The following is a 14,357-nucleotide window of genomic DNA, read 5'->3' on the forward strand; positions in this document are numbered from 1 at the left end:
TAAGACTGTCTCCATTTTGTAAATCAGTGGAACTGAGGCTCAGAGGGGCTGAGTAAATGGCCCAGGATCCTACTGCTGGTAAGTGGCTGGGCCACATTTTACACTCTCAAGTCCAGTGCTCTTTCCATGGCACCACAGTGCTTTCTGAAGGGGCAGGAATACAGGTCTGGGGTTCCCAAGTGGAAACCGAGGGCATTTGCCCAGCGAGGGCCCGGAGCCACGTTATGAAGTGACCCTTGACAGTGGTTTCCTCAGGAAGATCGCCTTCAGGTTAGCAACTCAGAGATTGTTTCTGCTCTCCTGCCCAGGGCCAACCTGTCCTTAGCAGAAGCTGAGACATTTTCCTATGAGAGAGAGCAGCCCTCACTGATGACCTGTGTAGAACAGGAACAGAGCAGGTGTGGCCGAGCCTGGAGACTGCCAGAGCTGAGCCTCAGCATCCAGGGGCCTGTGTTCAAGCACCAGCACCGCTGCCTGGTGCACACTACACGGCCTTGCACTAAACTCAGCGGAATCCGGCTCCTTCATGGACCATTTCCTCCCCAGGAGGTTGCAGTGATGCCTGGATGCAGGCTCATGTCGTGAGAGAGCTGAGCCGGGGGGAGTGCCGTGTGCATGCTTTCATCCTGTGCAGGCCCAGTGCCCTGGGTCACCCCATCGTCTCAGGAAGGAGCCCAAGGTGGGGTGGGGATTGGAAGGAGCTGCCCTCGATGGCTGTCGTGCCTTGGGCACAGTGCTGATTTGAGATAAGATATACTCTCCCTTTTTGCACCATCTGTACAAGTTAGGTCTTGACAGGTGAGAAAAGTGTGGCCCACCCCAGCAGGAGTGGGCCGGGCTTGGAGCCCAGATATCAGCCCAACCTCTTAACTAGTCTCCTGCCCACTTGGAGATAGTGAACTCTAAAGCTTGTTTCAAAGGTAGGACACCAGGGGTCAGAGACAGGGCGTGGTGGGCCTGGGGTCAGCTGAGTTGGGATCAGAACTTAAGCCTTATGTCTTGGGGCCCCATGCCACCCCTGAGCCCATCAGACTTGGGTTTGGGAAGCTTTGGGGACAGATGCCAGTTGTGGGAGGCTCTGATGCACAGGCAGCGGCTGCCTGTCTTGGCCCTTAGCACCTGCGTGCTGTGTACTCACTGAGCAGACCTGTGTAGAGCGTCCCCTGAGGCCCCAGGTGCATGAGCAACTCTGCTTCACTTTCTACCGAAGCCGACTTCCCTAGTATTCAAAGTTAGATTTAGTTCATTCATTTGAAGGACCAGATTTTCAGGAGAAAGATGCTTCCCTGTGTCCCATCGTTCCCAGGGTTGGTCCAGGATTGACATTGTGGGCAGACACAACCCAAAAGGAGAGTAGGGCTGTGTGCATGGAGACTGAACTGTGCTGGCCAGAATGATAACACAGCCCGGTCACATGGCCACCAGTTTTGTGACATTTACCTAGTATTTTCTTTAAATCCGCTCTCTTTGAAGTAATTGAAAAACAAACACGATTTTTTCGACAAATGGGAAGTGTTATCCCATACCATCGCCACCTAAAGGCCCTGAGCCTGAGGCCTGCTTTCCCTTTGTTTCACAAACGAGAACTGGAGAGGTGGGCAAGATCTGCCAGCCTCACAGTGAGGTTGCCTCTGGAAGGGGTCAGGAGGCTCGAAAAAAGAGTAACTTCCTCGCTACTGGACCCCATATTGTTTACTTTTCTCTTTCTCCACCACCCATAATTGCATCACATGTCACCACAGCCCATTCCATGTGAGAATCTGACATTGGAAAGGAGCACTTGGCCATCTTGGTGCTGGGCCAGCCACTGCCTTGCCGTGGGGCCCGGGGCCGGTCTCCTTTCTCTTATCCTGGTTTCTCTCCCAGAGAACCGGAGGGTTGGACAGATCAGGGGTTTTCCTGATAGTTCTGCTGAATGCCCATGGCTCTTGGGGGCCTTCAGGTCTCACCAGTTTTGGCCAGAGCTGGTCCATCTTTTCATTGACAAAACCCAAATTAAGTCTTGTGTGGTGGTCCAGGTCGTTGAGAAGAGTTGCTGCCCACAGGCAGCCACTGAGGGCCTCAGCTAACTCGTCTTTTTGTCCTCCTAAGCGATGCCACTGGAGCGACATGTTCACCGGAAGGCTGCGGTCCGAGATCCCGCCAGCCCTGGTAAGCAGACGAGGCCACTGCTCCCCTGGACAGAGGGGACCCCTGAGGCAATTCTCAGGTCTTTTTCCTCACACCTTCTCTCTGGAGATTAAGCTGTGTCTTGTGGGTGACAGAGATGCCGAAATAGAAGCCAAGCAAGCACAGCGTCTGCCCTGTGTTCTGACGGGCAGGTGGGAATACAGGCGATAACGGGGAGCCAGAGTGAGGAGGATTCAGGGCCCTGTGAGACTGGGAGGCCGTGACAGGAGGGACAGCAGAGACACATTCCTGGGTTCATTCTGGAGCTGTGTGGTTTCACTTGCACTATGGATTTCGCTGCCTACACTGTCACCCCCCGTCCTGGCATTTCCCGCTCCTGCACCCTGAGTTGCTGCTCCGTCCTGACCAGTCAGCACACAGCATGCTGCTTCGTGCTTCTGTCTCTCCGCTCATGTTTTCACTGCTTCCTGTAACTTTCTCATGAACTCTCATCCAGACCGAGCTCAGATGTCGCCTCCCACAGGGAGCCTTCTCTGACCACCCCACATACACCAAGCCCCACGCCCCAGCAGGATTAGGAGCCCTCTGCAGGGTTTCCGGTCTCGGGTATATGATGCGACAGCTCTGTACTGAGGTGGACTGTGCCTTCTGCCAGTTCCCCACCAATCCGGGTGCCTTCTAAGGACGGCAGGCCTGGCACAGAAGCAGCACCTGCTAGGTGGCTCTGATGCTGACCTGAGCTCCCTCTGTGCCTAGATCTCACTAGGGGAGGGACTCATCACAGCCGGGGCCCAGCTGGTGGAGCTAGATCTAAGTGACAATGCGTTCGGGCCCGATGGCGTACGAGGCTTTGAGGCCCTGCTGAAGAGCTCTGCCTGCTTCACCCTGCACGAACTCAAGCTCAACAACTGTGGCATGGGCATCGGTGGCGGCAAGGTGGGTGTGCGTCTCCATTGTCCCTCACCCTCCCTCCCTAACCAGTTTCCTGATATATTTTCCTCCAAAGTATGCGCACTCGGCCACCCACCCTCTGGGATGGTTGCCTATTGTTTTTCTCCTCAAAGGAGAAAGGCCTCAAAGGCACAGCCTGTGGCCAGTGGGGTGAGGAGATGGAGTCCTTGAGGGTGGGGTTGCCAAGCAACCATCCTGTCCTCGTGTTGCCTTGGCAACACAGCAGCAGTATCGCATATGTGCTCCGGCCTGCAGGCTCTGCAAAATGGAGAGCTTTGTGCATCCTTAGACCTGTGCCCTTGAAACAGCTGGCAGAGCCACGTGAAGCCTGGAGTGTGTGCACAGGGCGGCAGGCGGGGAGATACCCAGAAAGAGATGGCGCAGCTCCCTTTTGTTCCTTTGTGGGCTGGGACGCCTCGCCGTCCTGCCGGTCAGGCTGGTCGGCGTACAACGGCTGTCCTCTTCCCAGAACCTGCTTATTTTCTTGCTCCATTCTGGTTCCTTTAGGCCTAAATTCTAGAAAACTCAGTGCCAGTCTGCATTTCTGTCTTCCCCCCTTAACACCCCCAACCCCCTACTTCTGACCAAAAGGAGAAGAGGTCTAGGCCACAGGAATGACAGCGATCAGGAAATCTCTTTGAAGATGTGTTGTATGCGGTACGTTAATTCTCCCCCCCACACACTGATAGGCACTGACGCTGTTTCTAGTTTTTCACTTAACTAGACGTGGGCTTGGAGCTCTTTGGTACATTATCCCAGATGATGTAGCTAGTGTGGGATGATGTGGGATTTGAACCTGCATCCATGCAGTCCTATTGGCAGCAAGAGGAGCCTGTGCGATGCTCGCAGTGCCCAGGCTGAGGAGCCTCCCCTGCAGAGGGTGCCTTTCGCCTTCCTGCCCCATGGGACGGAGAATAGGGGCATGTTCCCATGTCCGTCTCAGCCGGCTCTCCCCCTAGTCTTAATCGGGTAATAAGCTGTGTGTGAGCGTGTGTGTGTAAGAGAGAGAGCCGGAGACAGATTACATAAAGGCTTTGCATCAGCACAGAAAATGGTTAAGCCCAACCTAGAGTGTGAAGTGCTGGGAGAGCTGGAGACGTCTTTGGAAAATGCTTCCGTTTTCCACCCCTCACCTCGCTGTGCCGCACAGCAGTCCCAGGGAGCCAAGGTTTAGAAGCTACCTCCACACACCACCTAAGGACAGGGCAAACTGGGTTTAAGGTTTCTGTCCCCAGCAGCAGCTGAGACCTTGTTTTGTGTGGCTCACTTGGACACCGGCACACGTCAGACAGGGCGGTGGGGCCATGGTCTCTTTGGCCAGCTCCCCCTCGGTATTGGGGTATACAGAAGAGACCCCGGAAGACTTGGGTTCTGGTCCAGAGTCTGCCACTTGCTTAGCAACCGTAGGAAGGTTTCTGTCCCTTTTGAGCCTGAGTTGCTTGGGCTGGAAAGTGGGAATCATGATGGTCCTCACCTGACAGAGGGCTAATGACAAAGCGGGGCGGACTGTGAAGCCCTGTCCTCAGACCTGGCTTAAAGGTGGTCTCTCCCGGTGTCACTGCCCTGGCCCAGGCTTTCGCCATCAACCCCCTGCTGCAGATCATCAACCTGAATGACAACACCTTCACTGAAAAGGGTGCTGTGGCCAAAAAGGGGTGACAGCACTCTCGTGTGTCCTTATCCCCTCCTGTCCCCTTCTGGGCCTCCGTCACCCATCTCTAATGTGATGCTAGTCCTCCCCAGGCTGGCCGGGGGACACGCACATGAAGCAGTCGATACAAAGGCCCTTTGTAAACTGTCAGGTACTGGGCACATGTGAGGGGTGACCGTTGTGCTTTTGAGCAGTTCTTTGTCCCCGTACCCACCACCAGTGGGTGGTGTGAGATGCTGAAGACCAGTTTAGCAGTGTGGCTGCCCTGCTGGGCAAAGGGCCTCCTGCCTAGGCCTGGGCCCCTTGCCTTTCCCCCACAGATCCTGGCAGCAGCCCTGACTGAGTGTCACCGAAAATCCAGTGCCCAAGGCAAGCCGCTGGCCCTGAAGGTCTTTGTGGCTGGCAGAAATCGTCTGGAGAATGACGGAGCTACTGCCTTGGCAGAAGCTTTTGGGGTGAGTGGTTTCTGCCCATCCTGCCCAGCATGGCGACAGTCCTGGGTGTGCCTCCCAGCTCTGGGACTTAGCTTAGAGACCTTAGGCGAGCTGCTTCTGCTCACTGAGCCCACCGGCTGGCTCACTGGCTGGCTCACCCTGCAGTGTGTCGAGAAGTTGCCTGACCTGCCACCACAGGTGGACTGGCAGCGGCTTCTAGTCCAGTGCTGTTAAGGAAGGTTGTGAGGCTGCCCGAAGCAGTGTGACGTCTGCCAGGCTCAGGAACGGGCATGGTGGTGCCAGAGCAGTGTGAGTCAGCATCTCTGGCCTCTAGTGGGCAGGCCACAGACTTGCCCTTGAGACAGGGAGGTAGGCTGGAGCAGTGGCCCAGGTGCTGAATGAAGCACTCTCGTGTGTCCTTATCCCCTCCTGTCCCCTTCCAGCTGTCCCACCTCCCTCCCACACAAGGCACTGCCGAGTCCCTGGTGGTGAGCTTTATGAGAGTACCATACCTGCCCCCTTGAAGCTAGAAACTGTTTTCTTTGACAGACAATATTATAGTGGCATGACCAGTACTCATGCCAGAGCAGCATCCCCTGCAGTGTCCACTCTCTTCTTGAGGCCTTACACAGCAGGACCGTGGGGGATCCAGGAAGCCTTCCTGAGGGAGGAGGCATCCAAAGTGAGAGCTGCAGAATGCATAGTAGTCAGCCTACCAAGAAAATGCCAGCAAACGAGACAGAGTGTCCAGGCAGAGACAATGAAATGTCAGAAGGTTGAGATACAAAAGGGCCAGATGGGTTAGGGAAGACCCTCCTCACCCCGCAGAAAGGACATGGCACATGGGATGCCAGTCTTACTGTATAAACAGGGCAGGAGGGCTTTAGGAAAGAGCGGCCCAGAGCTGCGTTATCCAGAGAAGGGCCATGGCTGACCGCCCGACCAGAGCCCAGGGGCCCCACAGTGAGCTGTGTTCCGAGCTGGGCGAGCCTGGGCAAGTCACTTAGCCTTTCTGACCCTGTCCTTTGTGCCCAGTGGAGATCATAATCCCAGGTGGGTCTCCCTCATGAGGTCGGGAGGGGCTCAGATGCAGCTGCCCCCAAATGCACGCTCAGACCGGATCTGTGCGCAGACATCCACAGACAGGCCCCTGCCCGTGCTGACAGCAGCTCCTCTCCGTGTCCGTGCATAGTGCAGCCCTCCACCTGCTGAATGTCACTGGCAACACCTCTGCTCTCTCCCTCCCGCTCCTCGCAGATCATCGGGACCCTGGAGGAGGTCCACATGCCACAGAACGGGATCAATCACCCCGGCGTCACTGCCCTGGCCCAGGCTTTCGCCATCAACCCCCTGCTGCGGATCATCAACCTGAATGACAACACCTTCACTGAAAAGGGTGCTGTGGCCATGGCCCAGGTCAGACCCCAATAGGCAGGGCATGGCTGCTTCCTTTGGGAGGAACCGGTCAGCAGGTGGCTGCTCTGCCTCCCCGCCCACCTGGTGTGTTACCCCTATGGGTCCAGCTGTATAAACATGCCCAGACCAGGGTGTGTGTCACAAGCTAGCCTACACCCTTCTTGGGCAGCTTCGAGTGTCCACACCACCTTCCCCCTGAGCTGCCTCTGTAACCGCAGCTGTTGGTGCTGGTTTTGTTCTCAGAGGCTGCGCATAAGGCCACTCCAGCCTGATTTCTTCATTGATTCTGTTTAGTGACCCCTGTCTAGTGCCCAGCCCTGTGCCAATCAAAGGCTACACAGAGTTGAGTCAAAGATTTCGCCCTCAAAAAGCCCCTGGTTCAAGAAGGGAAGGGGATGGCTAATTGGTGGCAGTGCAGGGCCATAAACACAGTGACTAGCTGGCTGTTGGGGCCTCTGCATGGGAGGGCTCCCCAGCTCCCATCAACCTCACAGGGCCCCATGACCCCACAGAAGGCTGGTCCTGCTGCTGAGTGGCACAGGCACAGATGTGTGCAAGTGTTCGGGAGCACACAGGAAGTTCAAATACTTGGCAGGCTTCCTGGAAGAGGTCACATTTTGGCCCAATTGTACAGGACAAATGAACTTTCTCTGGACAAAGAGGGCGGGAGGAGAGCTGTGCTAGGCAGAGGGGTTAGCAGCAGGTAGGAAGGCCCAGAGACGGGAGGGAGCTGTGCTCGATTGGTCCTGGTCTAAGTGACTGCGGTCAAGGTGTGGCTGAGGGCTGGAGATGAGAGGGAGGCCAGACCTCGTGCCCTTGCCGACTCCCGGAGACTTTCTCCTGTCAGTGATAGGGAGCCGTGGAGGGTTTTAAGTGGGGAGGTGATGTCAGATTTGTGCTTGAGGAAGAGGGTTCTGGCTGTCATATGGGGACAGGGTGGAGGAGGTCTAGCCGGAGGTCGGGAGGCCAACAGGGAGACAAGTTAAGCTGAGGGGGCCAGACTGGATGCAGAAGAGGACAGTGTGTCGACTGATTCGGGGTGTGACGGCCATGGAGGGCTTGGGTGAGGAAGCCTGACCTTCGCCCTGGCCCGCACTTCCTCCTTGCAGACCTTGAAGACCTTGCGACAGGTGGAGGTGATCAACTTTGGGGACTGCCTGGTGCGCTCCAAGGGCGCTGTTGCCATTGCAGACGCTGTCCGCGGGGGCTTGCCCAAGCTGAAGGTGCCCTCTGGGGTCGCGGCTCCTCCCACGCGCGGCGGCGGGGGTGGGGGGATGCGTGGGGGGTGGTAGCAGAGGGTCCAGTCTTCAAAGGCAGGCGGGCTTGGGTGCTTCCACATTCCCCCGCTGTGACGTGCCGGTCTCTTCACCTCTCAGCTGTAGTTCCTTCACTCGTGGAATGAGAGGCGGGCGTGACGTAGGTTGTCGTAGTAGCGTATAAGCACGCCGAGCACCTGGCACACCGCTGGTAAATGGCATTTTTACTGTTGGTGTCAGTCTGCCCAGCTGGAGGACAGCACCTGTCGTATCCTGCAGTCTTCAGAGTGGGACATAGTCTCCTGGCCCACGTCTCTGCCTGCCACTACCCCTTCCCCTTATTTTTAGGAGCTGAACTTGTCATTTTGTGAAATCAAGAGAGATGCCGCTTTGGCCGTGGCGGAGGCTGTGGCAGACAAGGCCGAGCTGGAGAAACTGGACCTTAATGGTGGGTAGATAGGGGCCCTGGCCTCAGTGCAGGCCTGCTGGTGGCCCCAGTGCCAGTCCTGACCCTCTGTTCCCTCCCCGGCGGGCAGGCAACATCCTGGGGGAAGAAGGCTGTGAGCAGCTTCAGGAGGTGCTGGACGGCTTCAGCATGGCCAAGGTGCTGGCGTCCCTCAGGTAGGGAGCTCTGCGGAGTTAGCGCCTCATTGGAAAAGTTTCATTCAAAAAAAGTTGGTCGAGCCCTTGTTATGTGCCAAGCATTAGGGATACAAGAATAAGGCAGCGACGTTGTTGACCCATGGAACTTCATTCTAGTGGGGCGAGGGGTCTAGAATAACCAAGTGATCTCACATTCAGCAGAAGGACAAAGAGCTGAGAATGGTCCCTTGTTGAGTGGTGAGTGGGACCTCTGAAGGGACAACGTTTGATCGATGCTGACGGGTTAGGCAGGGTGGCGGGGAGGCCAGGTATCAATGGGGTGTGCTCAGAATTGTTCTTAAAATCACTCTGAGAGACCGACTTTAGAGAGGAAGCACCCGAGGCCAGAGGCCAGGTTCCTGGGTTTGCAGAGCCCCCTGGGGGTGGGATGGGGCGACAGCGGGCAGGCTTCTCCAGTAGGACCTGTTCTCTGCCGCTTTAATCTCCACGGCAGCTTCCTTCACTGGTCAGATCCTCAGTGCTAGGACCCTGTGCTGCTGCTAAGAACTGGGGACTCGGAGATGGTATCGAGAGGCTCAGGGTCCAGGGACAGTGGAATGGCCGTCCTCGGGGGTGGGAAACCCCCGCCTCTCCCACGCCCCCAATTGTAGCTTCCTATGGCAGTCCTGAGCATCTCTGCCTGGGCAGTGTCTCTGCCAGACTCTGGGCCCCCTGTGACAGTTCTCTTCCTTTTCTCTGTACCCCAGTGGGACTGGGGACTCTTTTGGGACAGGGACGAGATCTGATTCTCAGCATGGGCTTCCCTGGGTGATGAGAAATGAGTGATGAGCTCCCTGGCGACCCACTTGCTCCCACCCTGGGAACAGCTGCCCTGCCCTGCCCTGCCCGGGTCTCTGGATTCACAGAGCCAGGCCTCGGTGCCAGCATGGCCCCTGGGCAGGGAGGGTCTCCTTAACCAGCTCCTTCCTGCAGTGATGATGAGGGTGACGATGAGGAGGATGAGGACGAGGACGAGGACGATGATGAGGGAGAAGAGGATGAGGAGGAAGAGGAGGAGGAGGAGGAAGAAGAGGAGGAAGAAGAGGAGGAGCCACAGCCACGAGGAGAGGGGTCCCCGACGCCACCGAGGAATATTCTGGACTCTGACAGTGGGGTGAGTTCTTGTTCTCCACCAGGTCCAAGTGTGAAATCCTAAGACATTTTTATGGGGCCACATGGGGGGTGGAACCCCCTTAGGAAGCACAGTGGCCACAGACTTTTTAATTGCACGTTCCTGTGATTAAAAAGGAAAACCATCTAAATGTAGCCATTTTATCTGTGTTTGTATTGATCTCAGTATAGCGATATACTGAGCGTTTGCTTATAGACTGCAGTGAACGTGATGCTGCTGCATCGTGTATGTTGTAAGACATACGTATTTCTGAAAGGACAGAGTTAATAAAAACTTCTTTTTCTCCACTCACCTCGATGACCTATAGGGACAGCCCCCCATCCTATAAACTGGCTGGGCCCATGACCCAGCTTGAGCACTTGGAGTCCTTTACCTGGCCAGGAGGCCGGTGGCATCAGAGCTGCCATGTCCCTCAGTCATTCATTCCTGTTCCCTCGTAGGTTGCCAAATAAAGCTTTTGGGGAACTTCGGGGTGGGTTGCACAGGATCCCCTCACTCAATTTGGCTTCTTTTTCAATCTTACGGCAGCGTTCGAACAAATGGTCTGGTGTTTCTGTTTTAGTTTTGCTTGGGGCACCTCTGGCGCTTGCTACCAGTCCGTACTTGGGCTAGACTCCCCTCCCTGGTGGGTCCACTTTAGTCCCTACAGCATCTCGAGTCATTTCTGGGGCATCACGTGTCATGGCGAGGCTCTCGGAGTCCTAGGGCGGTGACTTGCCCCAGCCACAGAGGCTTGCGCACTCGAGGCCGGCCAGGGCCACCAGTGCGGGGCTGCACATGAGTGGGAGGAAGAATTCTAGAGACTGAACCCTGACTGGCTTGAGGAGGGCCACGTGTTCTGGGTGTGGGGTCTGGGTTCAGACCTCTACATGGCCAGCTGCGCCACCTGTCCCTCAGGAACCAGCTTCCACGCTGTCCTCGCCGCCCCCCGCAGACGTCTCCACCTTCCTGGCGTTCCCCTCTCCGGAGAAGCTGCTGCGCCTCGGGCCCAAGAGCTCTGTGCTGATAGCCCAACAGGTAACAGCGCTTCGACTGCAGCCCTGCCCGTGCCCAGGCTTCTGCGTCTGCTGCACGAAAGGGACGAGCAGGGCACAGACTGGGAGCGGAGCGGGGAGGCTGTCAGCGGGGGTCAGGGAGGGCTGCCGGGTATTCTTTCTTAATCCGTAGATGTGTGAACGAGTGTGCCAGTGTGGACACACTTGGGCTCCAGGGAGGACAGGCCTGCCGCTCCTCAGGCAACTAGAATTAGCCTTTTCTCTCACGTGCACACACATCCCTAGGCTTCCCGCTACGTGTGCCGAAGGCCCAGCTTCTTCTAGAACAACTGTCTCCTGCCCAGGGCCCCTGCGGCAGGCACACTGCATATTGCAGGGAGGCTGCCCTTGCTCCAGCCTCACTCGTTGGCTGGCTGGTTGGTTCATTCATTCTGAGAGGATTGTCAGGCCGTCCTGTGTGCCGGGCCCCGCTGAGTATTGGGCCCGGCTCTGTTTAGTGCTCTTGGTGTCTTGGGATGGAGACGCTATGACTCTTACGGTACAGAAGGGAAACCCGGGCTTCGAAGAGAGTGAGTGGTAAACAGAGGAACGGGCCCGCTCTCAGCCGGCTTGGCATTTTGGCTAATTTCCTTTTTATGTTTTGTCTGTACTTTTTTCTCTTGATGAATGAGGTTATGTAATATAAACGTTTCCATGGCCCACCTTTTCATTTACTACCGCTTCTCATTTTCCTGGGTCAGTAAAACTCGTTTTGAGCACTTCATCCCGTGAGTGGGTGGAGCGCTCAGCCCCCCGTTTCTGGACATTTGCCCTGTTTCCCTGTTCTCTGTAGCAATGAAGGTGAGGTGAGCTTTGTTGCGTGGAACCGTCGTGTACCTTCCGGATTATTTCTTTAGGTTAAATGACGAGAAGGGGATCACGGAGTCACAGGGGGGGCGATGCTTATCTGCTCCCTCTGTGTGTGGCACAGCCGCACGGGCCAGGCCCGGGGAGACAGCGCGGGGCACAGCACGGCCTGTCCTCGCTCGCCCGAGGCCCACTTCTTGCCAAGGCCTCATCGAGCCAGTAGCAGAGCCCGAGCCAGTGCGTGCCGAAGTCCGGGGCTCTGGCCGCTGGTGACCAGCCATTGTCTTCTCTGTCCTCAGACTGACACATCTGATCCGGAGAAGGTGGTCTCTGCCTTCCTGAAGGTGTCCTCTGTCTTCAAGGACGAAGCCACAGTGAGGACAGCAGTTCAGGATGCAGTAGGTAACGTGGGCGGCGTGGGGCTTGGGTGGCTCCTACCTCCGCTGCTCTAGGACTCAAGTGACGTTTCTCGACGTCGCCGGAATCCCTCTGCTCCAGCACTAACGTGTGAACTGCTCTCCAGCTCCTCTCACCTGTCCTGTTGGGTGCTTGCCATTGAGCATGCTGGGTACTCTCCTCTCTGCTTTTCGCAAATGGGGAAACTGAGGTCTTTTCCAGCCACACAGCTGCATACAGGTAGAGCTCAGGCCAGGCGGTGTCCACCACAGGAAAACCAGCTAGTCAGCCGCAAGGCCCCTGTGGAGGCAGGCTTCTCAGGAGGGGTGATGAGAACTGAGCCTTTGCCCCCACATCCGAGCCTCTGCTCATGTGGTCCCCTCCACCTGGAGTCCCCCTGCCTGGAGGATGCCTGCTGTTCGCGATCTTTCTCGAGGCTTCCTGGGGTCTCTGGTTCACGTTCCCCAGGCCCTGTCATGACTTCCCATCCTGCCACCCCGTTCTCTTAGTTACCTCTGTCATAGCACCTTTCACCTTCCCCCCTGCCCATGTGCGTCTGAGTCTCCAAGGCTCGGCCAGGTTTGGCTAGGCAGAGGGGAGAGGAGGGGCCTGCAGCGAAGGGCACCGCCGCGGAAAGGGGTAGAAAGGACTGGCGACGCTTGCGATGCTTCCTGCTGGACTGGCGTGCTGTGGGCAGCACGAGGCGGGGGGGCGGCAGGAAGCGAGGCTGAGCAAGCAGGGGAGAGCCAGGCGGGAGCCTCCAACTCTGCTCCCTGAGATCTCAACCCCATGGGCTTTTGTGGGAACAGACTGGCTGGATTCTGTCTCCCAGAGTAGCCCGCACAGGAGCAGATGGCCCCGGCGGGTGGTCTCTGCCGGCCCTCGGCCGCTTCTCTTCCCCATCCACTCTCCCTCGCCGCCACAAGATGGCTGAACCTTCTCCAGGGGTGATCCACCTCACTGTCTGCTTCAGCTGTGTGAGGACCCCAAGCCCATTTTATTTGCGAGGCCAGGACAGGGAAGGACCAAGGTGTCACGGCCAGTAGGTCAAGCCCTTCCCCTGGTGCTAGCTGTCCCCTTAAAGTGGTACCTGTATCCATGACCCACTTCCTGTGTTCCTGAGCAGGAGGCAGGACCCAGCCTTGTGGGGGGGCTGCATGCCCTTTGGCCCATGGCCAGCCCTTTGCCCCAGTAAGCACCCTGTCCTGTTTCTGCCTTGCAGATGCCTTGATGAAGAAGGCCTTCAGCTCATCCTCCTTCAACGCCAACGCCTTCCTCACCAGTCTGCTCATCCACATGGGTCTGCTCAAGGTGCGGCCAGAAGAAGTAGTGGGCCCAGGTGGGAGAGGGCGCACTAGTGGCTGCTTTGGCCGCACCTATCCGCCCCATTCCACATGTATCCTGCTGGGACCTGTCACCCACACTGTCCTGGGCCTGACTCCGCTTAAGCAGCCTTGGCCTTCGTGATGGGGCTCAGCTTGACCTTGTCCGTGAGGCGCTCTGAGCAGGGACTGGATGGTGGCAATCTAGCGCCCCCCAGGGAACCGTGAAGCTCACCTTCTGTGTGTTCCTCTTGCAGAGTGAAGATAAGATCAAGGCCATTGCCAACCTGTACGGCCCCCTGATGGCACTGAATCACATGGTGCAGCAGGACTATTTCCCCAAGGCCCTTGCACCCCTGCTGCTGGCATTCATGACCAAGTGAGTGTACCCGTGTCGGCTCACATGGCCACGCATGTAGGCTCCTGGCCAGCTGAGGCTTCCCTGGCCCAGTCACTGGGGCTCGTGAAAGACCTTCTTGCCTCCCAGGCTCTTGGCATCTGTGTTTGGGTCTCACTCCCCTTGTGAGGCAGCCTCTGTGCCCAGCCGAGGACACGGGACTCAACGACAGTGCCTATTTTCTGTGAAAGACAGGGCCTCCGTTCTCCACGTGAGGAAACCCAGGTCACTTAAGGAGTTTGCCATGTCACACTGCTGACCGAGGGCCTGCGCCTGGCAGCATCCCTGGGAGCAGTTCTCTGTCCATCTGAGGACACGGGACTCAACGACAGTGCCTTTTTCTGTGAAAGACAAGGCCTCCGTTCTCCACATGAGGAAACCCAGGTCACTTAAGGAGTTTGCCAGGTCACACTGCTGACCGAGGGGCTGCTCCTGGCAGCATCCCTGGGAGCAGTTCTCTGTCCATTGCCACAGCAACCTCGGTCAAGGGGCCCGGTCACATGGGCGTTCCATAACCACAGGCCCTCCCCTGGGGACGCCAGTGCCCAGGGACACGGAAACCTTGCCCTCCTCCTGGAGGGTCCTGGGCCATGGTGGGCCACTGGCCGCAGTCAGGTCACCAGGAACCTCCAGGCCCTGGGCCCACCGGGGATGAGTGGGGAGGCTTGTCCCTGTTCTCACCGAGGCCTGTGTGGCCTCGGCCGACCTCTGGCCTTCCTCAGCCCTCAGTCTCCCCATTGGGCAAAGTTGTCTCCAGGAGCTCTGACCGGCCACACTGAGTGAACTTAG

At 57.2% G+C, this 14,357-nt stretch overlaps 1 protein-coding gene across 1 annotated transcript in view; it reads left to right on the forward strand.

Moving 5' to 3' along the window:
* RANGAP1 (Ran GTPase activating protein 1) overlaps positions 1–14,357 on the forward strand; it is a 23,615-nt gene that overhangs the window by 7,901 nt on the left and 1,357 nt on the right. Inside the window, exons 4-15 of the mRNA XM_006917386.3 lie at positions 2,092–2,151; positions 2,887–3,066; positions 5,053–5,187; positions 6,424–6,582; positions 7,692–7,805; positions 8,187–8,286; positions 8,375–8,459; positions 9,414–9,594; positions 10,510–10,629; positions 11,753–11,855; positions 13,072–13,160; positions 13,429–13,550. Coding sequence (XP_006917448.1) covers positions 2,092–2,151; positions 2,887–3,066; positions 5,053–5,187; positions 6,424–6,582; positions 7,692–7,805; positions 8,187–8,286; positions 8,375–8,459; positions 9,414–9,594; positions 10,510–10,629; positions 11,753–11,855; positions 13,072–13,160; positions 13,429–13,550 — 1,448 coding nt within the window. The remainder of the gene's footprint in view (positions 1–2,091; positions 2,152–2,886; positions 3,067–5,052; positions 5,188–6,423; positions 6,583–7,691; positions 7,806–8,186; positions 8,287–8,374; positions 8,460–9,413; positions 9,595–10,509; positions 10,630–11,752; positions 11,856–13,071; positions 13,161–13,428; positions 13,551–14,357) is intronic.

This window comes from Pteropus alecto, unplaced genomic scaffold, assembly GCF_000325575.1.
Source record: "Pteropus alecto unplaced genomic scaffold, ASM32557v1 scaffold157, whole genome shotgun sequence".
Classification (NCBI taxonomy): domain Eukaryota; kingdom Metazoa; phylum Chordata; class Mammalia; order Chiroptera; family Pteropodidae; genus Pteropus; species Pteropus alecto.